We start from the raw sequence: 25,294 nt of genomic DNA, 5'->3' as shown, positions 1-25,294 counted from the left end.
TACTGGATAAAATTTGTCTAGGTAATGTAGTCCAGATTTGGTTAATGGACAGCGTTTGGGAGAGCAGGATTTTTCAATTCAAATACTTGTTTTATTGGCTGTCTTTCAGTCCTCTTTCAGCGACTTGGTAAGGAGTTTCTACATTGGGCTGGCACAACAGCTGCTGATCAGCGTGGCCCCCCGGGCCTTTAATATCACAGGGTGCATCCCACCTAGTCTTCCTCCCCGGCCTAACCTGTAAAATGGGTCTTGGTCTGAGCCTAAAACCCTGTCACTTATTTCTTTTGTTGCTGGCCCGATTTGTGTTGACCAATACTGTAACCGGTGAGCGCACCTGGGTCATGCGTGACTAAAGGCTCTGGTTGCGATTGGGCCCTGGACAGGGCCAGCATAGCCTCTACGGGATATTTGCACCCCCTGCTCTTCGTTGGTGTGACAGGTAGAGTATCGTTGCAGCGTGGGTCACAAGTGGGTGCCGCCATTTCCGAGACCAGCAGTAGATAACAGCTGTACCACAAATGAGGCTGAGCTCACCCTCCCTTTGCCACGGCGTTATCTTTTTATTTTGATGAGCCATTTACCTGCAGGCTATGCCACTTTTGGAGGGGTGTCATGGTGTCACAGTGGACGGAGGATGGGGATTCACAAAATGGGGTGGACCAGACGGACCACACTTAATTACCAAGCACTACAGTGTCTGGCCAATCTCCTTTGCAGGAAGTATTCCGCTACATATGTTTTAACCCGACGGCGTATCACGACTGATTGGTAGCATCACGGCTGCCGGCGCCCCCATCCTGGAAGCATCATGGTTTCACCCATTGACGACCTGACACGGCCCTGGCCCTTCTGATAATATGGCGGAAGTAGTCGACGATGTTTTGGAATATGGCCGAGAAACAGCTTCAGCAGACAAACAAGCATGCCTTCAGTGCACTTCCAGAGCTCATCCGTAAATATAAGTCCACTCCAGCTGGGTTGCTCGATTTAACACTTTTTTGGAAGACCAAGACCACAGCCCCTTCAGGAGTGAGCCGAGGCATCGGAAGTACGTACTTCCACTTCCCAGCTACCTAATCCCGCGGGTCATATACGTTGGATTTCAGGTAAGACTCACGTGATGCCCCTGACATCAAGTAGCCGTGGTTGATGTCTGCCGGCAGCAGGAAGAAATGCCAAGACAATACGACGAGACCGGAAAGGACCGTGACAAATGAACAAGGACTAATCAGATACTCTCCCGTGAGTTCTGGGGAGGCTAGCTACATGGAGGTGGTTTGAGCAAAAGTCTAGTCCAATGCAACGGGGAGAAGGGGGCGGTGGGAGTGCGCCGTTGAGCCCTGTTGGGTCTATTGTAACGTCCGGGCAGGAAAATGAAGCTAGGCTAATAAGTATCTCGTGTACTGCAACAATATTAAAGCACTTCCAAATCTGCTATCTGCGACAAGGGTTTTTACAGCTGCATATGTCTGCTAATATGGTTCGCGGTTAACAGCCAGAGAGAATGTAATTCGCATTCGTTGCTTATAGCAGCTTCTCATCCGCACTTGTCGTATCCGCAGTCCCTTCGGCGTCCCCTCTCTTCCTCGTATCAATCCACCCAGAAAAGAAACTCGAGACAAACAACAGTCCACCACTCGCCACAGCGAGGTAAAACACGCGATTCACGCTCGTGCAATATGCCTGCAGCACGCCCGGCAGCAGCTCCTCCGGGATGCCTATGTCCCGCACAGCCGACGCGCCCGCCTTAACCACCATTTCAGGATCCACGCCTGGCGCTTCCTTGGCTAGCTGGGAGCGCAGACTGGTGCTAAAAATGACGTTGGACAGTGACAAAAATACGGACCCACCCATGTACTGGCTAAAGATCATCGTGGACATGGCCACGGGGACGAGATCAGGAACGGTGGCTTGGGGAATGGCGATGAAGCTCGTTTGCTGGGCGAGGCCGCGCCCCACGCTGAGCAGGAAGAGGTAGCCGACCCAGTGGCTGGTAGACGAGTTGGGATGTAGCGTGGATAGGAGTCCGGCGCCAACGGTGCTGATCGCGGCGCCGACGACGGCAAAGGGGAGATAGAACCCTACTTTGCCGACTGTTGATGTGTCAGTCCTGTTTGCATATAATGGATCGTTTGAAGTTTTTCGGCACTCGACAACGGAAGAATAAAGAGGACTGTGGCGGTTTGTGAAGATCACTTACTCAAGAAGCCCGTCAACACTCCAAAAACGAGACTGGGCAAGATGTTGGGCAGCATGTCCACCCCACTCACAAGCGGATTCTTCCCCTTGACCGTCTGGAAGTATACTGGCATCCAGTACGAACACAAGAACGTCGACCCCATAACCGTTGTGGCCACACAGCATGACGCAATAACGATACGATTTCTTGCCACCACGGTCGGAATCAACCCATCCTGCCCTTTGTGCCAATTCCACGCCACGAACACCAAAAATGTCACCCCAGAGCCGCAGAAGAGGCCGATGATAGTCGCGCTGTCCCACGCGTACTTTGCTCCGCCCCATTGAAGGGCGAGAAGCAGCATGACAGCCGCGGGGGAGAGCAGGCAGAAGCCGACGAGGTCGAGTTTCTTGTGGAGGACCGGGAGGACCTGTCGGAAGGGCAGGAGGGGGATTTGGTCGGTGATGGTGACAAAGAGGGTTCCGGCAAGGACGACGGCACCGAGAGGGAGATTGATGTAGAAGCCTGTGCTTGTTGAGCCAGCCAGATCTTATGGGAGAATTGATTAACGTTGGGTTGACTTACACCAGCGCCATGACACCTTCTGTGTGAATGCGCCGCCGATTAGAGGTCCGATGACAACGCCGAGTTGGGAGCCTTGGTTTCAGTCAGTGCCCAGGTTTGTTTTGAATTTTTCCCACTGCATTACTATGGACATCAAGTCCATGTTCCGTCACTTACATCCAATGACAAGACTGGTCAAGACTTTTGAGATGATTAGTCAGTAGTTAATTAGCACCTGAGTAGACAAAACACGGTGGATCAACTCACAAGCCCTCTTCTCTGGTCTCAGAGCCGTTCCGATAATGGTCATGGAGCCCGCAAAGACGCCAGCTGCTCCGATGCCCCCGACAGCTCTGCCCACGATGAGCATGGTTGACGAGGTTGCAATGCCGCAGAGGAGGGAGCCCAGCTCGAAGAAGAAGAAGAAGCCGAGAAATACCCATTTTAGGCTGAACTGGGTGTATAACTTGCCGACTAGGGGTTGGATTGCCGCACTTTTGAGGGGGCCAAGTCAGTGTATCTTCTGAAATGGAGCGACAAAAGGGTTGTCCCACCTGGAGAGCTGGAAGGCGGATCCGTACCAGCTAATATCCTGCAACGAGTGAAACTCAGATGTGATTTTGGGAACCGCCTGTCGGATGGGGGCCACGACGGTTAGTTGGGCACAGTCGCGATAACAGTATAACAGTTCTAGGGCCAAAAGAGAATCTGTACCGTCGCAATAATAGTGGTGTCTAGCAAGACGAGGAAGGTAGCTGTGACGATTGAGCCCATCACGATGGGGATCTGAATGCCCTCAATGTATTTCCTGTCATCGTTCGCGGGCATGCTGGCCGTTGCGAGCTCTGGGCCGGAATGGCTTGCAAACGGTGGTCTTTCATGCTCCTGAGCTGGATTGGCGATGGACGAGAGTGTGCTCCCCGACCCTGTTGTGGCCAAGTTGGATGGCGTCGTTTCTGTGCCCATGGTGCTTCGAGGGCTGCTGATGTCGATCAACACTCGGGGTGAATTCAAGCCTGTGGGTTTTATTACCAAACGTTGTGCTCGCAAACAGTCTGCTACAGGGTCCGTGAAAGCATCAAGGAAATAGTCCCGGTGCAGTCGAAGGATGGGGTCGACCGGCTTGACTCTTGAGAATCTCACGCACACAACAAGGTGGGCTCGATTGTGACGTTGCTTCTGTGCAACACGACAGGAGACCGGGATTTCGGCCTTCTCAGAAATCCGCCGCCTGCTTATTGGCTCGAGAATCGATGTGTATATCATTCATTGGTGTGTTTGCGAAAGGTGTCTGAGTTTGGCTTTGCCCGGGATATCCGTGTCTTGGGGATTTATGTAATTCGGTCAGATTATGAATAGAGATCGGCAGGAATACAGAGAAAGATCGGCAGCTGAAGTGAACCATCGGCAGAAGCCGCGCATCGCAACCTCCACACGCACATTGGCCCTCTTAACATGCGCGCCATCTCTCTCACATAATTACAGGACATCGTATGTGATTGGCCACTTCTCTTTTCGTACGGAGCACCCTCCTCTGCCATGTCCAAAGGCACGCCTCTCTGTCCCTCCCAATACACCAGAAACCGAACGACCACAATTTTCTTTTTTTACTCTCCTCGGCTTGTCAGATGATGACGGTAATTACGGACGATCTTTCGGCCACTTTTGTGCCGCAAAGGCATTATTGCATGGTGCATGCCCCACATCAACGGAGCCCGCTCCATTCGGCGGCCGTCTTGATAGCAACCAAGAATTTGGTCTCTCTGTAAGTCGTGTAAGTTATTACTTAATTGGGCTAATTAGGAAGGTTATGAGATAAGGAAAGAATAATTCTGCCGTGACAGGGACGGCGACGGCGACGGCGGCGGTGACAAGAGATATTTCCACGTGCTAAAAATCCCCCCACCCGTCAATGCCTGTGGTCGTCAGCAATCCTATATGGAAATCAGTGCTTCAATCTTAGATCGTAAAAAGTCCCGCTTTTATGCTCAATCCCGGTCCACTGCCGGCCGCTTCGTGATAGTTTTTTTTTCAGATGCCTCGGCGCGGACGAGTCGAAATGTGGGGCCGGCTAGCGCTCGCTTTCGTCCGCTTGCCTTCCGAGATTCCCCACTGTATGCTGCAAATTATGACGTATTCCTCCTTGTTCGCTAATCTGTGTTGCGCCCACAATGACGCCGTACTTGGGTTGTCAAGCGGTGCAAAGAATAACCAGTGCATGTGTTACCCACGTATGCACCAGTTTTTCTTTCCACCACCTGGTTGTGTGTCAGCACCCGCAGCACGATTAGTTTCGCTGACCGGAGATAGACCTCTAACGCCGTTTAAGAGCAGTAAAGTCCACGTAGTTGCTGAGTAGATGGCATCGTCGCTCACTCAGCATGGGGCATGGGCTGCCTTTGTTAATCAATAGGTACTTAAACAAGCCTGCCCCGCCTCGTTTCACACAGTTGGCCTTGTGTCGTCGCCCAAGTCGATCATCTATTACCCTATTTTGTATACCTACCCACAATGACCAAGGTCTGGTTTGTCACCGGCTCCTCTCGTGGCCTCGGCCGGGCCGTGGTCGAGGCTGCCTTGGATTCTGGCGCGTCAGTCATTGCAACTGCTCGAAACCCGGAGACGCTCAGCGCATTCACCGAAAAGTTCGGCACTGGAAGATTCCTCGCCCTAGCCGTGGACGTGGCCAAGGAGAACGAGGTCGCCAACGCTGTCAAGGCCGGCCAGCAGAAGTTCGGACGGATCGACGTCGTCGTAAACAACGCCGGATACGCCAATGCGGCTGCCGTTGAGGATATAGAGATCCAGGACTTCCACGAGCAGATGGCTACCAATTTCATGGGCGTCGTATACGTTACCAAGGCGGTGCTTCCCATCCTACGCCAACAGGGCAGCGGCCACATATTCCAAGTATCGTCGGTCGGCGGGAGAGTCGGTAGCCCCGGCCTGTGCGCCTATCAGAGTGCGAAATGGGCCGTTGGTGGATTCTCAACTGTCCTTGCCCGGGAAGTCGCTCCTCTTGGGATCAAAGTGACAGTTCTCGAGCCAGGCGGAATCAGGACGGACTGGGCCGGTTCATCCATGCGGGTCCCACCGATAAGCGAACCATACGAGGGGACAGTTGGCGCATTTAACGAGATGCGCCGGCAGTTCTCTGGCAAAGAACCATCTCTCCCGGCCAAGATCGCGCGCATCATCGTCAACCTTTCCGAAGCTGAGGACGTCCCACTCCGGCTCCTGCTCGGCCCCGATGCAGTCGACTACGCTGGCAGAGCCGCCCAGACCCTGGCTGTGTCTGATCAGAAATGGCACGACATTAGTATCTCCTCTGCGTAGAAGATCCTGAGAGGAAATGTTCTTTCGTCTCAGTCATCTAGCGCGTGGACGGGAACCAGTAATTGGCGGATCTAATCACGGCACCCTGTCGCTGGACAGCATCTCCTGCACACTTAAATGGATACTGCGGAAATGGGGAATAAATTTGTCATTTGGGTAAGCTTGTTTTCAATATATGCTGTCTAATGAAAGAGTTGTACGTGGCTACATAATTACCCTTCACAGGACTGCCACCTCACAGCAATCATATTGCAAATTCATGCCCGACTATTACATCTAAAATACTCAGCAAGTGACAGAATAGTATTTTTTGAAAGCAGCTACTAACATAGCATGTTGAATGCAATTGCACTATTCTAGTCCAAGACAATCATACTCGCCTGCACGAGCTTGCCTTCGCACCTGCAACCGACTAAAACGCGTTGGTATCCACGAGGTGGTTATGGACATGCAGTGTATCAAAGTACACCTTGACCTCCTCCCATTTCCCTTTGTCATTGGCCTTGAGCAGCATGACCGACTCATGGAACCATGGCTTCCCTGTTGTCCCTGGGTTAGTAGAGAAACACTGATGCACATCCAACAGAGTCAGAAGACGGGAAGACATACCTGACTTGGAAGTTCCCTTTGCAATCATGTCTACAGCGCACCACTGACCGGGGCCGCCGCCAATGACGCGGAGAATCTGACGCTCCATTGGCTTGGTGGTGTCGAGGGCACCGACAAGTCCGGCCACAATGCCTCTCTTGATCAGGGCATTGGTCTGATCGATGCCCACAGCGTCACCTGCGAATTCGAACTCCTGGCCGGTGATGCGGAATTTGACGTTTTCGGCGGCGTTTGTCCCGAAGTTGGCGAGGAAGTCTTCGACGCCCCCACCGCCTTTTCCCCAGAGGTCGCCAGGCCTGCACCAGAACGCTGCAAGCTCGGGGGACAGTTCGGACTTTTCCATGGTTGGAGAGTGTGCAGCTATTAAATAAGCAGATAAGCTCTTGGTTTGGATGGGTGCTTGGAGGCAAGATTGTCAATGTTGGTGGGAGAAGATGAACATGAACAGAGGGGGAGACGCTGGATAATTAAATAGATGCCGAATAACCTCAGTATGACAAAGATCCCTCGGGCTTTTGACCAACCAATGGGAAACTAATCAACACATAAGCTTCCCTGAGCCTTTTCAACTGCATGCACGTTTCGATTGCCGAGAGCAATCCCCAAGAGGCGGCCATTTCGGAGCCATCGACCCCGAGTCGCCCAGGACACCAGCCGAGCGCCTAGAAGGATCTACACGGACGAGTTGAAGGTGGTGCCACGAGACCGAAAAAAAGTTGCCGAATACATGCTGTAGAACTGCAGCCGTATGAGGCAATGCTCGGGATCTACTAGTTACACGTGACTAGTGCCGTTCAACCCAAAAATATTGCCAGATGTTGGACCTACTTGACGTGTAGCGTCCTATCCCACAAACAAAGCGCTTCATCACGAGAATAGTAAGCAGCTGGAAGTGTACGCCGAAACACACCTGATGGGTCGGCTCGTTCCACCTACAGTTTAAAATAAGTAAATTCCACAAGTATCTACTGTCATGTGTACTGAGTGAAGTTTGAGCCACAAGTATCACATGAGTTGAGATATAACATGCTATTGGCTTACAGTAACTGGGGCTAGCAGTGAGAAAAGTAGCCGAGAGTATTAACTGAGACACACCTACGGGTTGACCCGTTCCAATTACGGCCCAACAAAAGAACGATTATGAATATCTTCGGCCGTGTGCATAAGCCCGTTGAGCCGATTGTCACAAGGCAGCGTAACTATGGCGCTTCGGTCGTGCAGGCGGTGTAGCTGTCTTCTGACACCTCGGGCGGAAAAACGAACCGAAGAATGTCGAATGACCAGACTTTAGCACTCTCTATAGCGACATGGCTGACGACTTGGTCTTAAATACAGGAAATTCTGCAAGGTGCGTGGCCTTCTGAAATTTTTGGCCCGTAAGACACCAACAAGTCTCCATCAGATATCGTTAAGCTACCTTCCTGTGAGCCTAATTTCAACATGGCAAATCAAAGCGTCAACCGCGAGCCCATTGCTCTGGTGGGGCGCAGTCTTCGATTCCCCGGTGCAAGTTCCCCCTCGGAGCTCTTTGACCTTCTCTCCAAGCCCCGAGACCTCCTAAGGGACTTTCCTCCTCTCCGGATGAACATTGACGGATATTATGACCAAGATGGAAACAAGGACGGAACCACCAATGTGCGGAAGTCATATTTCATCGAGCAGGACCATCGGCTGTTTGACGCCCCCTTCTTCAACATCAGCACCGTCGAGGCCGAGGCCATGGATCCGCAACAGAGGATCTTGCTCGAACTGGTCTACGAGGCATTGGAATCGGCCGGGCTTACCGTTGACGGGCTCCAGGGATCACGGACGTCAGTCTTCGCCGGACTGATGTCGTCGGACTATTCATCGATCCAGCACAATGACAGCGACACGATTCCGAAATACGCCCTGACAGGGACGGCGAACAGCATCCTCTCGAATCGGATTTCCTACTTCTTTGACTGGAAGGGCCCTTCCATGACCATAGATACGGCCTGCTCATCGAGCTTGGTTGCTCTGCATCAAGCTGTCCAGAGCCTCCGCAGCGGCGAGTCGGATGTGGCCGTCGTCGCGGGGGCCAATCTGATTCTGAACCCCCAGCCCTTTATCGCCGAGTCTCAAGTTCGCATGCTTTCCCCAACCTCTAGATGCAGGATGTGGGATAGCCGTGCCGATGGCTACGTCCGAGGGGACGGATTTGCTGTTGTGATCCTCAAGAGGCTGGAGGACGCGGCCACAGACAAGGACCACATCTTCAGCGTTATCCGCGAGACCACAGTCAACATGGACGGGCGCACCGCGAGCATCACGATGCCAAACTCAGCATCCCAGGTAGCCCTGATTCGGGAGACATACGAGCAGGTCGGTCTTGACTGCCGCCGCAGCACCGACCGGTGTCAATACTTTGAGGCCCATGGAACGGGGACTCCAACCGGCGATCCCATCGAGGCTGAGGCAGTCAGAACCGCCTTCTTCCAGGACAGGGATGACATAGGCGATGATGAGCGCAACGACTGTCTCTACGTCGGTTCTATCAAATCCATCATCGGGCACCTAGAGGGTACGGCGGGTCTGGCCGGCCTGCTGAAAGCTTCCCTGGCAGTCGAAAACGGCGTCATCTTTCCGAACATGCATTTCGACCAGCTCAACCCTGATGTCTCGCCTTTCTACCGCAATATGAAAATCCCCACGGTGGCACAGGCTTGGCCCGAGATCCCCGTGGGAACGCCAAGGCGTGCGAGTGTCAACAGCTTCGGCTTTGGAGGAACAAAGTGAGTCACCCCAATTAGCTTGAGGTTGACTATGATGACGACATTGCTCTAACTGTCTTAATTAGTGCCCATGCCATTGTGGAGAGTTACACACAGTCTGCTGAAAAGGGCACCCATCCCCTGAATGGCACACAAGATTCGCGAAACGGCGACTCATCAAGCTTCATTAGCACCGGGGGTCCGTTTGTCTTTTCAGGCAACTCCAACTCTTCTCTCCTGTCAACGCTTGAACACTTTGCCGACTTCCTAAGATGTAACGGGACTATCGACCTTCAAAGCCTGGCATGGACGTTGCAGTCGCGGCGCACTATTCTCCCAGTCAGGGCCGCATTTTCCTGCGTGACACGAGAACGGCTCTTGGAATCCTTGGAAGGGCATGTGAAAAATGCGAAAGACGCAGATGCCGTCACGGCAAGCTCACGTCGTCGCAGCCCAGGCGCTCGCCCGAGGATACTCGGGATATTCACCGGTCAGGGGGCGCAGTGGCCTCAGATGGGACGGGAGCTGCTCCTCTCCTCCAAGCTCTTCGGCCAAGTTATGGACAAGCTCCAGGACTCGCTTGATTCCCTACCGGATCCGCCACCATGGTCTCTCAGAAAGGAATTAATGGCAGACCCGGCTTCCTCGCGAGTCCTCGAGGCAGCAGTCGGACAGCCCCTGTGTACTGCCGTGCAGATTGCGCTGGTGGACCTCGTCAAACGCGCGGGTATTTCGTTCGGTGCTGTTGTCGGGCATTCTTCTGGAGAGATTGCTGCTGCCTATGCCGCGGGATATCTGTCGGCAGCCGACGCCATCCGAGTGGCTTACTACCGGGGGTACCATGTCCGGTCTGCCGGCGGCGGTCCCGGAGGCCAAGTCGGAGCCATGATGGCCGTGGACATATCGTTCAGCGACGCCCTCGAATTCTGCCAATCGAGCCAGTTTGCCGGTCGCTTGGTCGTCGCCGCCAGCAATGCCTCAAACAGCGTCACCCTGTCTGGAGATGCCGACGCAGCCCACGAGGCAAAGGCCCTGCTCGACAAAAACCATTCGGTCAAGCTGCTCCGGGTCGACAAGGCGTACCATTCACACCACATGAACCCGGCATCTGAGCCATACATTCAATCGCTCCGCGCATGCAATGTCAAAGCCCTCCCAGGCGAGCCCGACTGCGTCTGGATATCCAGTGTCACAGTAGATCCTGTCACGACCAAGACGCAAATCGGCGACCGTTACTGGGCCGATAACATGGTACATCCCGTGCTCTTTTCCCATGCTGTTGATCGTGTCGTCCGAGACGCCGGTCCCTTTGACCTCGTCATCGAAGTCGGGCCACACCCGACATTAAGAGTTGCCGCAACCCAGTCAGCAAGCGAGGCCGGGGATACGCCGGTGCCGTACTGCTCTCTGATGAAGCGCGGCAGTCATGACGTTGAGTCCTTTAGCGGTGCCTTGGGCTACATATGGGCTACCCTAGGAGGTCAGGCAAGGATAAATTTTGACGCTTACAATGCCGCCTTTACGGGTCTCGACCATGTTTCCCATACCAAATTGCTGCAGGACCTGCCGCCCTACCCTTGGGACCATCAACAAACATACTGGAAAGAGTCACGAGCTTCCAGGAATACGCGCTTCCGAAGTGAACCCATTCATCAACTTCTGGGACGGCGACGGCCGGACGATTCCGCGCACGAAGTTCGCTGGAGGAAAATCATGCGCCTGGAGGAGCTTCCATGGCTCCGCGGTCATTGCTTCCAGGGCCAAGCCATCTTCCCTGCCGCAGGCTATGTGAGCATGGCACTGGAGGCGGCAAAATCCCTGGTGGAAGACCACTTGGCTCAACACGTCGTGGCCGAAGTTCGGGATCTGACCCTCTCGCGAGCGCTGATCCTGAGCGACGGCCCTATCGGAACCGAAGTGAGTTTTAGCCTCAGATGCCTGGAAAGAGGCCATAAGACAGCCACGGCAGAGTTCATATGCTCTTCATGTCCCAGCAAGGCGGATGCCGAGCTACAAGTCAACGCCACAGGCCAGGTGCAAATCACGTTGGAAGACTCGCCGGAGACAATACTTGCGCCAGAGAGTCCTGTGGCCAGATCCATGCTGGACATTGATGTCGATGGCTTCTACGGCACCCTTTCTGAACTCGGGCTTGATTACACTGGACTGTTCCGCGGCCTAAAGGAGGTGCGGCGTGCAACACGAATGGCTACCGCCTCAGCCTCGTGGCCAGCGTCCGGCATAGATTCGTCTCTCCTAGTCCACCCCGCCGTCCTGGATGTCGGTTTTCAAGCCGTGTTCGCCAGTGCAGGATCTGTTTCTGCTATTCAAGTTCCCTACCTCCCCACGCGGATACAGAGGATACGAGTCAGCGCATCGCTTCCACAGCGCGAGGCGGATGTGGATATCACCATCAACGCATACACCACAGACATTTCTCGTGCGTCCAAGACTGCTCGCCCCATGATTCACGCCGATCTGGACATAGTACGTGGGGATTCCTGGGGTCTCCAAGTCGAGGGTCTATCCGTGACTCCAATCGCGGACTCAGACCCATCCAATGACCGACGCCTATTCTGGACGACAGTGTGGGAGATGGACGTGTCCAGTGGCATTTCTCCCACCGACGAGGGACCGAAGGAATCGCTGGATGACACGGATCTTCCAGAGCTCGTGGAGCGTTTGGCCCACATGTATTTCCGGCGCCTCTACAAACAATATCCAAGGGCCAAGGTTGCCAAACTGGAGTGGTATCAGCAACGCCTCTTTGAGTACATGGAGGATATATTTTCCTCTATTGACAGCGGGCGACACCCCATCATCAAGAAGGAGTGGGTGAACGACACTCGCGAGGAACTATTTGCGCAACTTGCTGGATACCCCATGGTCATCGATGTGGAGGCGACCAACGCTGTTGCCGAGAACTTCCCTGCTGTACTAGCGGGCGAGAAGTCGATGATCGAAGTGCTCACGACGAACGACATGCTGACGCGGATATACGCCGAGGGGCTCGTACTCTCCCGGGGCTACAGCCATATTGCGAGCATGGCAAAACAAATCTGCCACCGGTATCCGGGGGCCAAGGTGCTCGAAATAGGGGCAGGGACGGGTTCGACAACGGCCCCGGTCCTCGAGAGCATCGAAGGCGCATTCTCGTCCTATGTGTACACGGACATCTCCAACGGCTTCTTCGGCCAGGCTAAGGAGCGGTTCAAGGACCACGCCGCCCGGATGGAATTCAAGGCTCTGAACATCGAAAACGACCCGGCCGAGCAAGGGTTCCCAACCCATGCCTACGATGTTGTCGTGGCTTCTAGTTGCCTCCACGCGACTCGATGCTTGAGGGAGACGATGGAGAATACGAGGAAACTGTTGAAACCCGGCGGTTATCTCCTCCTGTTAGAGCTGACCGGCGTGTCTTTGCGGACGACCTATTTGATGTGCGGCCTGCCAGGCTGGTGGCTCGGTGGCGAAGACGGCCGACCACTGCACCCGGGACTCTCAGAGACTCAGTGGGATGCTCTGCTGAAGGAGACTGGCTTCTCCGGGATTGATGCACTCTTGCACGACAGCGATATACCGTCCAAGCACGTCTACTCGGCCATCCTCAGCCAGGCAACAGACGATCGAGTCACCATGCTGCGGGACCCCGTGCGCTGCCTAGAGTATATCCCCGGGGTTCAACAACTAATCATTGTGGGCGGCGTCCATAAACTTGTCGAGGAAATCTGTCAGCTTCTTCGACCATGGAAGCACCGTGTTCTCAAGATTGACGACCTCGAGGCTCTCGACGCTGCTAGAGGCGGCATTGCACCCGGGGCGACGGTACTATGCCTCGCCGAACTCGACAAGCCCGTCTTCGAATCCATGACCAAGGAAGCACTGAGGGGTTTACAGCTGCTCTTGAACAAGGCCAAAAACGTCCTCTGGGTGACAAGAGGTTGCCGCGTCGAGAACCCTGCGAGGAACATGATGGTAGGCGTCGCCCGTGCTCTGATGAACGAGACGCCGCATCTCAACCTTCAAATGCTCGACATCAGTGGCGCAAGTCCAAGCGCAGGGGCTCTGACGGAAGCCCTCATACGTCTCACACTCAGGGATACTCTCGACTCCGACGTACTCTGGTCAACAGAACCCGAGCTGGCGTTGGAAATGGAGAAGCTGCTGATCCCGCGACTTCGCGCAGACCAGGCCCTCAACAACAGATTAAACTCGAACTGGCGAAGTATCCAGGCAGATATTCCGGCCGAATCGTTCCCCGCCGAGGTACACCATGCCAACGGGTCCCAATGGCTGCGACTGAGGACATCTCCCCTAGAGAGGCTTCCAGTTGGTCATGTCGCGGTCAGGCCACGATTAACCTCGCTCCACCCAATCGAGATCACTCCCGAGATATGTGCGTACATATGCCTGGGATCCGAGGTTGAAACTGGAAGGAGTGTGGTTGCTCTCGCGCTGTCGAATGCCTCCGTCGTCCAGACCAGGCAGGACTGGATACAGGAGTACCGCGGAGTCTCCACAGGCGAGGAAGAAGGCCTCCTCCGTTCAATTGTGGACAGTATCTTGGCATGGAATATTCTTTCCGGTATTCCGAGTGGCGGCGTGCTCCTGCTGCATGAGTCGGACGAACCTCTAGCCAGCAGAGTTGCTCGCTTCGCAGTCGAGGCTGGTGTCCAAGTGGTGTGTACAACCACACAGCCGACTACCCCTCAGGGGTGGATTCATATTCGCCCTTATGCAACACTGCGCCAGATCAAGTCTCGTCTCCCGGCCGGCATTGTGAAGCTCGTGGATTTCGACACGGGACCGCATGGGGATAGCCTGCGACGCAGCCTCAGAGCATGCATGTCGCCTTTCTCCTCGGAGTTGGACATGACAACCCTTTTCCGGGATCAAGTACGAGCTGACCATGGTGCTGACGTCACAGCCCTTCGTCAAACCCTCCAGAAAGCAGTGCAGAACTACTCCAGGTCCGGGGCTGATGCCGCAAAACCATTTCACAAAGTCATGGCCAGCGACCTGAATGACGCGTGTTCCAGGTTCAGCATCATCGACTGGCGACAAGACACATACAGGGTAGATATAGGGCCGCTGAATCCTCGGGAGCTATTCCGCGGCGACAGAACCTACCTTTTCACTGGCCTAACGGGCGATCTGGGACAGTCCATTGGCCGCTGGATGGTGCTCAACGGGGCCCGTCACATTGTCTTGACGAGCAGACGCGGATCTTTGCCTCCCGTGTGGCTAGAGGAGATGCGAGACGCTGGAGCAGACGTCCAGGTCTTCCCACTGGACGTCACCGACCGGGAAGCGCTATCGTCGGCCCACTCCAGGATTTGCAAGACCATGCCTCCGATCGCAGGTGTCGTGAACGGCGCAATGGTGCTTTCCGACATGCCCTTTGCGGACATGACGCTCGAGTCTCTCACCAACGTCTTGAAGCCCAAGGTCGACGGATCCAAGAATCTCGACGCCCTATTTCGCAAGCCAGGGGAACTAGACTTCTTCATCATGCTCACCTCCCTCTCTGGCGTGGCGGGCTTCCCTGGACAAGCCAACTACTCGGCTGCCAATATGTTCATGACAAGCCTGGCGGCACAACGGAGGCGCGACGGCCTTGCCGGGTCGGTGCTTGCCATCGGGATGCTGACCGAGATTGGCTACGTCTCTCGCGCAGGGAGGGCGCTGCAGGACCATTTGCGCACAAAGTTCCCCTGCCTTCCCATCGCCGAGCCCGAGTTCCACCAAATGTTTGCCGAGGCCATAGCTGCAGGCCGTGCCGACTCTGAGCATCCGTCTGAGGTAGTCACCGGGCTCGCAGGCATGAAGAGCACCATGGCAATGGATCCCGACCGACCGCCATGGTTCGACAATCCACGCTTCGCGCACTGCCGTGTGGACGACGCTTTCACCGACAAGACGCAGAATGAGTCAGCTGCAGCAGCAGTTCCCATCAGCCAAAGACTCGCCGATACTACAACCGCCGAGGAAGCAACTCAAACTCTTCTGGAAGAATTTGTAGCCAGACTGGCAGCCATGTTGCAGATTAACCAGGGCAGCGTCAACAACGAGGCGCCGCTCGTTGACCTCGGTGTTGATTCACTAATTGCCATTGAGATCAGATCGTGGTTTATCAAGGAACTTGGCGTCGACTTGCCGGCATTGAAGACGCTCAGCGGCTGCAGCGCTGCAGAACTGTGCCAGGATGTTGTTGAAAAGCTCTCCCTCAGGGACAAGGAAACACTGGGTAGAGTCCACAGCTCCAGTTGTCGGATACAGGACATGCTTGCTAACGTCCTCCCCAGATACTAGCAGTACTACTAATGGATTGGACATGGTTAAGACATCCACAAAGTCTCAAGTCTCTTCTCATAAAACAGCTTCAAAACCGAATGGCACGGCTAACGGACTCGAAAATGGTATCAACGGGAACTCGGGAATGGAGTCGAATGGCCTGGTTGGTTACCTGTCTATAGACCTATTTCAAGTGAAATCGCTGACTTGAGGAACAACAGAATGGAGTCGACCATGACGCAACACTGCAGCAGCCAACGGCAGCCACTCGTATAGCGCCCATGTCCTTCGCACAATCAAGGCTTTGGTTCCTCCTAACATACGCCGATGATCCCTCCCACCTCAACGTTGTCCTCAGCTATAATATCAAGGGACAGTTGGACATTGCACGGTTCCAAAATGCTTTCCGGGCCGTCATCTCCCGCCACCAGACATTCCGCACATGTTTCTTCAGTGACCCTGGGACTGGAAAGGGAATGCAAGGCATTCTTGAGGCATCTCCTGTAACTTTGGAGGAGAAACAGGTAATAAACGACGCCGAGGTCCAGGAGGAAATTGACCGCATCCAACGCCACCGATTCGAGCTGGATCAGGGCAAGGCCTTCCTCGCAACCCTGTTGCGCCGGACTGACTCGTGGAACACGTTGGTGTTTGGGTACAATCATATCGTCATGGACGGAAGCAGCGTTTTCATCTTCCTGCAGGACCTAAACGAGGCATACCGGCAGCAAAGGTCTCTGGAGCCAGCCATCAACGAATACATCGACTTCACTGTGAGCCAGAGGCTGCTTGTTGAAGATGGGGGCCTTGAAAAAGAGCTCCAGTTTTGGAGACGGGAGCTCTCCCCGTTACCGGAGGCCTTGCCGCTGATGGGCATCTCTCGCTCGCGCTCACGGTCCAACCAGAGCGCCTACGGAACACACACAGTTCAGGCAACGGTTCCTCCCAGACATGCGATTGGGCTGAAGAGGATGGCCCAGAGACTACGAGCAACACCCTTCCATTTCCACCTCGCTGCCGTGCAGTGGCTGCTATTCAAGTTCCTTTCCTCGACCGACGACATCTGCATCGGCATTGCGGATGCGAATCGCCTGGATCAGAGGTTCCTGCGCACCATGGGTATCTTTCTCAACCTCCTTCCGCTGCGTTTCCGCCGGCACGCCCATGACACGTTCGCCAATGTCCTGACAGGCACTTCTCGCAAGGTGCTTTCCGCGCTGGAGCATTCCAGGCTGCCATTCGAGGTGATGCTGGAGGAGCTCAACGTCGAGAGATCGCTGACTCACACGCCACTCTTCCAAGTGTTTGTCAACTACAGGATGGGCGCGTTCCAGCACGGCTCCCTAGGGGACTGCGAGGTGCACCACCGCTCGGTCAGCGATGCCGTGTTTGCGTACGACACCTTCATTACCATCACGGAGCCCACCAAGGAGAGCTGCGTCATCTCGTTTACAGTGCGTGACGACATCTACACCGAGGATGACTGCAACCTGCTTGTCAAGGCATACGTCCACCTGCTCGGCCAACTGTGCGATGACCCAGACCAACTCCTAGATGGCTGCAGTCTCTTTGGCGATGCAGATGCCCGACTGGGGATGGGCTTGGGCCGAGCTCCTAAGAGGGAGTGCCGTTTGGAGCCCACAACTCTGCCCCTCCATGTCGAGGCTGTCAGCCAAAGGACCCCACACGGCGTGGCAGTGAAAGACGGGTACGGAAATGCCATCGAGTATCATCAGCTCGCCGAGCAGAGCCGTGTTATTGCCGGTGCATTGTCGGCCGTCGGCGTCGTCAAGGGATCGTACGTGGCTGTTCTCATGCACCCGTGCAGCTACACAATCGCGTCTCTGCTGGCAATCCTGAGACTGGGTGCCATATATGTACCGCTTGACGTCAATAACCCCCCCGATCGCCTGCGAGCAATAACTGCCGACTGCCGCCCGGCCGCCATCATCTGCCAGGCAAACACGATCCGCCTAGCAGAATCCTCTGTGCGCACCGATGATGATGATGATGATGATGATGATGATGATGATGCCACCGCAGTGGTAGACCTGACATTCCTTCCGACCGGCCATGTTCCCACAGAAGACGTCTCTCGAGGGGAACTCCCGGCCTTTGCTCTCTACACCAGCGGATCCACGGGCATTCCCAAGGGTGTGCTGCTCAGTCAGGCCAACATCCTCCAGAGCGTTGATGGAACATATCATCTTGACGGCATCAACCAAGGGGAGGTTGTGCTTCAGCAAAGCTCGCTGGGCTTTGATCTATCCCTCTATCAGATCATGCGCGCCATCGTCAGCGGCGGCACGCTCATCATTGTGCCTCAGGCGCTGAGGCGGAATCCCCAGGAGCTGTCGAAGCTGGTGCTTGTTGAAGGAGTAACGCTCACCATCGCAACCCCATCGGAATACTCCCTCTTGCTATCATACGGGAACCGCCATCTCAAGAAATGCACGTCCTGGAGAATTGCCGCCTCTGCTGGGGAGAACATGAGCCTGCAGGTGGCCCAGCTGTTCCGCCAGCTAGACCTACCAGACCTCGGTATATTCAACTGGTTTGGTCCTACAGAGACAGGCGTTTACTCGACCGGTATTATGGACATGCCAGAAGAAGACGTGTATCCCTGTGTCGGGCGCCCGATACCCAACACATCTGTCTATGTCGTCGATGAGAACCTCGAGCCCGTGCCGACGGGTTTCCCAGGGGAACTGTGCATCAACGGACCCAATGTCGCTCTTGGATACGTCGATGGGGCATTATCGAAGGGGAAGTTCATCTTGCGAGACTTCGGATCATCCGGACAAGAAGAGCGCGTCTACCGAAGTGGCGATAAGGGTAGGATCCTCCCCGACGGAACCATTGTCTTCCTCGGCCGCATGGATAGCGACTCGCAGGTCAAGCGCTCGGGATTCCGTATCGACCTAGACGACATTGCAAACAATATTATCCGTGCAGCTGGCAAATCCTTAGCCGATGCTGCAGTCTTGCTCAAGGGGGGTGATCCCGGGTTCCTCGTCGCATTTGCCGTCTTCTTGCCAGACCGCATCCCTGCCGACCCGACCCGGTTCCTGGCGGATTTATGCGCCAAAGTTCCGCTGCCGGATTACATGCGCCCATCCATGATAATCCAAGTTCCCCGTCTCCCAGTCACCTCCAATGGGAAACGAGACCGCGCTGCACTGGACGCAATTCCCCTCTCGCTCCCCGAGCCTGTTGACTCCGGGGAGGAGGTGCCGTTGAGTGACGTGGAGATACAGCTGAGAGATATTTGGATGCGGACAGTTTCATCTGCAATATCTCAGTCCCAAGTTGGCAGGGACACTGGCTTCTTCCACGCGGGAGGCAGTTCCATCCTTCTGATGAAGCTCCAGTCGCTCATTCACGAGACCTTTGGCGTGAAATTGTCCATGGAGAGCTTGTTTCAGTTCAGCAAGCTGGGACAGATGGCCGCCAGGATCGAGGCGACGCGCCGGCAAACAAACAGCGACAAGTCTGAGGATGAGGCCAGTCAACCCCTGACCAACCCGCTTTCCACCGCCGCCGCGCTAGGCGAGATCGATTGGGAAGCCGAGACGGCTGTTTCCGAAGACATGGTGATTCCACAGAAAGACGTAGAGCCACGAAAGTCATCATCTTCGTCCTCAGGCAAGATCATCCTCTTGACCGGCTCGACGGAGCTCATGGGACGACGTATCCTCCAGCAGTTGGTGGACGACAGCCAAGTTGCAAAGGTACACTGCGTTGCCGTCCCCACGCCTGGTGCACTCGAGGAGCACCCCAAGGTCGAGGCCCATATCGGCAAGCTGTCCATGCCAAACCTCAATCTCGACGAAGCAGAGATGGAGAGACTCGCCGACGAGGTCGATGTGATCTTGCACGCCGGCGTCGAGGGCTCGTTCCTCAACACGTATCGAGTCATCAGCACGACGTCGCTCCAGCCCATACGGCATCTCACGCGCATCGCCTCAAAGAGGCGGGTCCCGATTCACTTTATCTCCAGCAGCCGCGTGATCCTCTTCTCCGGCGCTTCGACCCTCCGCGAGATATCCGTCGCGCCATTCTTCCCGCCTCCGGACGGCAGCGAGGGTCTGGCGGCAGCGCGATGGGCGTGTGAGCGATATCTGCAGAACGCGGCCCGCAAGCTAGGCGTTCCCGTCTGCATCCACCGGTGCTGCGCCTTCACAAGCGACAAGGAGCCGGGGTTTGAATCTGACGTGCTGGATGCCATTTGGTGGTACAGCCGGCAGCTGAAGGCCTCGCCGATCCTGGAGATGGTCGACGGATATATCGACTGCATGCCCTTGGAAACCCTCGTCGACGAGTTCCTGGGCGCATTCAAGGCAAATTCTCAGCAGCCGTGGGGAGAAATCAAGTTTGTGCACCACACGAGCGGGAAGAGGATTCCCCCAAAACATCTATCAAAGTACTTTGCAGACAAAGGAACTGGCCCAATCAGGGAAATAGAGCTGGTCGAGTGGGTACGACGGGCACGAGAGATCGGGCTCTCCGGCTTCGCTGCTGCCTTTTTGGACGCAGTGCGGCGCCGTGAGACGGCTGTTTTCTTCCCACTATTGTTAAAGACGGAGCAATGAGAGTTGGTAGATGGAGTCTGTTGGCGCATTATTTAGTTTCGAATGTAAGACAGCCACATCACCAATCTACGTTACTTACCACCATATCGTAATATAACTTCAACGCCGCGGAGAGACCAGTGCATCCTCCTGGCGACGCTTCCGTGGCGGATTATCAACCGACACTCCCTGAACACAAAAGAGCAGCTCGGCGCTTTAGTGGCAATGAGCATGGGTGTCTCGTAAGGCATCCATTCCATGGCTTCCCAATTCTGTAGGCGAGAAATGAACCCGGTCGGTCCCTGGTTGTCACAGGTTCTAGCCATGTAAGTCTCAACAAATGCCATGGATTGCTTACCGCAATAATGGTTAGATTCGGATTCATCCCGGATCGGAATGGACGAGCAGTTACTGAAGCAGGGTAGGCTGGAAATCACCCGAATGGGTGGTTTCATGGTTTCATTGGGTTCAGAGACATGGCATCACAATACTTTGGATTGGCCTTGGGACGAAATCCTGCGTTCTAATCTATCTATTTTACAATACAATGCATCAGTTGCTGTTGACAGGAAACCAAATCAGATGTTCCAGCAAACAAAAGGGCCACCAAGCGGGGACATTGCATTTCTTCCTCTTCACTCCTCTCTCCTCTCCCTGTTTCGACAAAGCAATCATACATCATCATATGGCGCACATGCCTACACCCCCGAGCTAGGTATCGTCCCAAGTTTAGCTAGCTTTTCGGATGTTGCATGCCTTGTAGTTTGCGGCGTCACCGCGGCCCTCTCCGGGCTCGGTTGCCGGCTCGTCGCTGGGGTTGTAGCCCGGCTAGCGTTCCGCCTCGCTGCATCGTGCGCTGCCATGTACGAGCTCCTCCGCGAGCCGGGCCCGATCCGTGCCACCGGCTGGTGGGGAATGCTGAGCCTCCGTTTGTGGTGTTCCGTGTCGACACCCTCGGCTAGGCTCTGCGCGAAGGGAGACCGCTTGCGCAGGTAGGGACCGTTCCAGTAGACGCCGTAGACGGCGCCCACGAGAATGCAGGAAATGGCGAACAAGATCCAGGTCGCATTAGAGAGGTTCTTGTGGTTTGATCTGCCGATGTTGGAATAAAAGGGCGTGGCGGGTACGGTGAGAACGCCGGCCAGGAAGTCACGAGCCCAGCCGTTGCCGCCAGTGGCGGAGGCTGAGTACGGACCATAGGCGCAGATCATGTAGTCGATGGTGGCCATGTAGATGGAATAGTTGGCAATCCCGATGATGGCGCTGCCGAACATGCTTCCGACCCAGTGGACCGGGGGACCGTTGCAGGTCAGGGCAAAGATGAGTAGGCCGATCGGTAGGCATGGGGCGAGGAGCAGCAGCAGATCCATCCGGGATTCGTATTGCTTGCGCTCGTCCTCGGGGTGCAGCGCACGCTGCCTCTTGTTGCGCTTGATGGCGGGGATGAAGAGAGCCCAAGCAATGAGGTAGCCGATGCCAAAGGGGACGAAGGCCAGACCGGTCTGGTAGCTGTTGAAGTTCCACTGCGCATAGACGAGGGAGAAGGACTGGAGCTGCATGAAGATGAGGGCGTCGGAGAAACCCGACAGCAGCGACAGGGCCAGGACGATGGGCTCAGTCAGGAACATTCGGAAGGGGCGCATCCAGGTGTGCACAATGTCTTTGAACGTGAAGCGTTCCCGGAAGGACTCGATTTCGTTGGGGCCCCAAACATCCTCGCCGAGCTTTCTGCGCTTCTTCGCGATGCGGTCCAGCACGATGTTGGTCCGCGTCTCGGGCACGGTAAGCAGGTGGAGAGCCTGCACAAAAGCGCCGACGATGAGCTGTATCCAGATGGTCCACTGCCATGCCAAATACTGCTCGACGAAGCCGCCGACAATGGGACCCAGAACAGAGCCACCGACAGACGAGAACACGATGTAGGCGACGGCATATTGTTGGTGCTCCGAGTCGAACATGTCGGCAATCATGCCCAGAGTGACGCTGCCGCCGGCCGAGGACAGGCCGCCCAGGGCACGGCCGACCAGTACGCTGCCGAAGTTGGGCGCGAGGGCGACGGGCAGGCACCAGATGTTGACGAGGAACAGCGAGAGCTGCAGGACCGGTTTGCGTCCGAACTCCTCGGACCAGGGTGCCCACAGTTCGCAGCCAAAAGCGTAGAAGATGAGAAAGATGGCGGCGCCCACACGGGCGGCCTGCTCGCTGACATTGAACTTGTCAGAGATTCCGCCGAGGCCTGGTGGAGCACCACGGCGTCAGCATTGAAGATGGGGCCGGAAGGAGGGAGGGGGACAGTTGTGAAACAGGGTAGGTGTTCGCTTACCATTGGAGTACAGCGATGTGTTGAAGTTCATGGACATCTGGACCAAGAAGATGACGGTCAGGATCCACCACTTGTACAGCTTCGAGAAGGCGAAGGGAAGCTGGTCTTCGACCTCCTCGGCCTGCAGCTCCCGTTTCTCGGCATTCTTCTCGTCCAAAGGCGGCGGTGATGGCGCGATATCTCCACGCTCCCCGTCCAATGTCTCCTTGGACGAACCAACGAGCACGCCGCCGTTCTGGCCTTGGGGTGCCGGCGAAGTCATCACCGCTTTACTGGCGCTTTACTGGGGAGGATTATTTGTCTCAAGCTCTCGACTGAGGACGCGCAAGACGTAATTAATTCCAGTCTAGAGGGAACGGGTCCACCAGAAATCGGGGCTCGGGCACTTCTTATCTGCGCGACTCGTGCTTCGAGACCACGGGATCGTTTCAACAACGGGCCTATTATGACGAATTAGAATTGGCCGCATTCCTCGATTTTGGAAAACTCAAATCCCACGGAGAGATATATATCTCCACACGGCATCGCCACTACATCCGGGGAATGCGAGACAAAACATGTCCCAGACATTCAGGCACACTTGTGACTCGGAAAGTTGCGAGATTCTTTTCTGCTTTCGGTGACATCTATTTCGTCCAGGCACGAGCCTTGGCACCAGAGTATCAAGCCGGCAAGCGCTGCTTATCGCTGGAATGTGCGTGGCGTGGGATTGCCACGAAAGTGGATCGCTGTTAGGATTACTGGTGACATCATGAAGAAAATCTTAACAGAGACCGGCGCGCAGCTTATTTTTTTTTTTAGCTCTATTGCCGGGATCGAGAATTCGGATACTTGGTGGAGATAAAATAACCAAGCAAACACTCGAGTCTCGTGCACTTATTGGGCCCTCGTGAAGTGCACATTTAGCCCTTCTTGCGGTGTGAACCACAGGTTATGGAACCTGTATCCTTTCCCACCGTCTGCCAACTCCATGTCAAACGCCAGAAATAGCTGCGCAACCACCTTCTGTATTTCCATCGTGCTGATCCACCTCCCGCTGCAGGTGTGGGCCCCGTGCCCGAACGGGATCCACGCCTGGTTCATTAACCGGAGCTGCTCCTCCGTCGTGTTCTCCGCCAGCCACCGATCCGGGTTGAACCGGGCAGGCTCCTCGTACACCTCTGCATCTCGCTGCACCACCCACGGGTTTATCCCGACCTCGACCCCTGCCGGGACGTATTGTCCGCACAGCGTCGCCCCCCCTTCCGGGACGATTCGCGCTAGCATCATGCCCACTGACGGGTGCAGCCGTATCCCCTCCTTGATCACCGCGGCCAAGTACGGCAGCTTGTTGGTCGCGGCGAACGAGACGGGCCGGGTTGCATCCAGGTTATTCCTCAGCTCCGCCTTGAGCTTCTCGTGTGCGCCCGGCGTCATGAGCGTGTTGAAGATGATGGACCGCAGCGCGATGGCCGTCGTGTCGCTCCCGGCCGCCATATTGTTGAACACGTGCGTCGAGAGCTCGCGGTCTGTGAGGCCCTTGGGATTCTGTCGCTGGTTGGCAAGCAGGCGCTGCAGGAAAGTGGTAACCGTGCCCTGGTCGGCATCGGCCCCTTTCCCAGCATTCGTCTCGTCCGTTGCGAAGTGCATCAGCTTCTGCATGCTCTCTAGGCCAGGTACGAAAGCTGCGACCCAGGAATTGCGAAGAAGGAACCTGTGGCACCATGCAACCTGGCCGAACTAGTGGGTTCGAGAAGACGGTTAGAAAACGAAAGCGATCTGCTTCGAGGCAAGCGGGGGGCTCTCTCACAATAGCCATGTAGTCATTGGCCACCTTGATAGCCTTGAAAAAACCCTCATGGTCTCCTTTGTCCATGTGATTGCAGTCCTTCCCAAAGGTTAACGCAAACACCGCGTCCATCGCATAGGCCTGCATCAACGGCGCAAGGTCGACCACCCGGGCGTCGTCCGCTTCCGCGTCGGCGTAGCCGCCCAGTTTCCGCACTAGCCGCTCTGTAACTGCATCAACGCACGGCTCCATCTGCACCACGTTGTTGAGTGAGTACGCGTTGGCGGCGCTGCGCTTCATCCTCGCGTGGATGGCGCGGTCCGTCAGCACGAAGGGGTCCGGCAACATCCCATCCGAGTCGTAGGCTTCGGCCAGCGAGTAGAAAGGCGACTTGGAGAACTTGGTCCCCACGCCGTAGAGGGTGCTGATCTCCTTCGGGTCGCTGATGGACAGCGTGTTCGGGGCTAGTCGGACCATCTTGCCGTACGTGTTGTGCAGCGCGATGTCGTCGTCGTGACTGAAGCCATTGTACACAGATAGGATCCGTGGGAGGGACGAGATGCGCCGGAGGAAGGGACCCGGAATATGGTGAAGGCTGCGACGGAAGTAGTTGCATACAACCCAGCAGCATCCAATGGCGATTGTCACAACTGCCCAGTTGTCTGCGACCAGTCTGACGAGACTGTGGGTTGCGAGCATTTTACTGGATTACGAGTGTTTTGTTTAATAATATGAGCTGCTCAGGGAGAACATCAGGTCTGGACCTGTTTAATAGATATTAGAACTCAATTATAGTTGCAATACATGATAGAAACCGAGATGCCCACTTATCTGCGAGATTACCCCAGACTCCCGGCAATCGGGGTCGCGCCTTACGTGAACATCGCCGGGAGTCACCGAGCTAGGTCAAATCGAAAC

General features: G+C 55.4%; 6 protein-coding genes across 6 annotated transcripts; 2 read left to right on the top strand and 4 right to left on the bottom strand.

The window, feature by feature from the left end:
- Positions 1-1,187: 1,187 nt before the first annotated feature.
- On the bottom strand, positions 1,188-3,628 carry QBC33DRAFT_590037 (MFS transporter). Its single transcript, XM_060431603.1, has 7 exons — positions 3,458-3,628; positions 3,298-3,374; positions 3,011-3,237; positions 2,921-2,944; positions 2,761-2,836; positions 2,201-2,709; positions 1,188-2,093 (listed from the first exon to the last, which is right to left on the bottom strand). The coding sequence occupies exons 1-7, from the start codon at positions 3,569-3,571 to the stop codon at positions 1,525-1,527; spliced, it is 1,596 nt and encodes a 531-aa protein (XP_060282252.1). The 5' UTR covers positions 3,572-3,628; the 3' UTR covers positions 1,188-1,524.
- A 1,313-nt stretch (positions 3,629-4,941) lies between these two features.
- On the top strand, positions 4,942-6,412 carry QBC33DRAFT_543195 (uncharacterized protein). Its single transcript, XM_060428352.1, has one exon. It carries the CDS (start codon positions 5,255-5,257, stop codon positions 6,077-6,079), a length of 825 nt encoding a protein of 274 aa, XP_060282251.1. The 5' UTR covers positions 4,942-5,254; the 3' UTR covers positions 6,080-6,412.
- QBC33DRAFT_543192 (uncharacterized protein) lies at positions 6,227-7,212 on the bottom strand (the record flags this gene model as incomplete). The annotated part of the gene is made up of 2 exons (XM_060428351.1): positions 6,689-7,212; positions 6,227-6,619 (listed from the first exon to the last, which is right to left on the bottom strand). Coding segments are annotated over exons 1-2 (362 nt in total), but the record flags the coding sequence as incomplete, so codon positions are not given.
- Positions 7,213-8,128: 916 nt separating this feature from the next.
- On the top strand, positions 8,129-20,306 carry QBC33DRAFT_560468 (uncharacterized protein; the record flags this gene model as incomplete). Its single annotated transcript, XM_060430059.1, has 4 exons — positions 8,129-9,441; positions 9,507-15,667; positions 15,726-15,877; positions 15,936-20,306. 4 exons carry the CDS (start codon positions 8,129-8,131, stop codon positions 20,304-20,306), a joined length of 11,997 nt encoding a protein of 3,998 aa, XP_060282249.1.
- Positions 20,307-20,787: 481 nt separating this feature from the next.
- On the bottom strand, positions 20,788-23,351 carry QBC33DRAFT_543186 (putative MFS multidrug transporter). Its single transcript, XM_060428350.1, has 2 exons — positions 22,609-23,351; positions 20,788-22,521 (listed from the first exon to the last, which is right to left on the bottom strand). Exons 1-2 carry the CDS (start codon positions 22,868-22,870, stop codon positions 20,984-20,986), a joined length of 1,800 nt encoding a protein of 599 aa, XP_060282248.1. The 5' UTR covers positions 22,871-23,351; the 3' UTR covers positions 20,788-20,983.
- Positions 23,352-23,484: 133 nt separating this feature from the next.
- Positions 23,485-25,187, bottom strand: QBC33DRAFT_612143 (cytochrome P450 oxidoreductase; the record flags this gene model as incomplete). The annotated part of the gene is made up of 2 exons (XM_060432475.1): positions 24,398-25,187; positions 23,485-24,327 (listed from the first exon to the last, which is right to left on the bottom strand). The coding sequence occupies exons 1-2, from the start codon at positions 25,073-25,075 to the stop codon at positions 23,485-23,487; spliced, it is 1,521 nt and encodes a 506-aa protein (XP_060282247.1). The 5' UTR covers positions 25,076-25,187.
- Positions 25,188-25,294: the final 107 nt, after the last annotated feature.

This window comes from Phialemonium atrogriseum (assembly GCF_030411735.1).
Source record: "Phialemonium atrogriseum strain 8032-3 unplaced genomic scaffold QBC33scaffold_17, whole genome shotgun sequence".
Taxonomy (NCBI): Eukaryota; Fungi; Ascomycota; class Sordariomycetes; order Cephalothecales; family Cephalothecaceae; genus Phialemonium; species Phialemonium atrogriseum.
The sequence above is the reverse complement of the archived record's forward strand: the minus strand, read 5'-3'. Positions and strand labels throughout refer to the sequence as shown.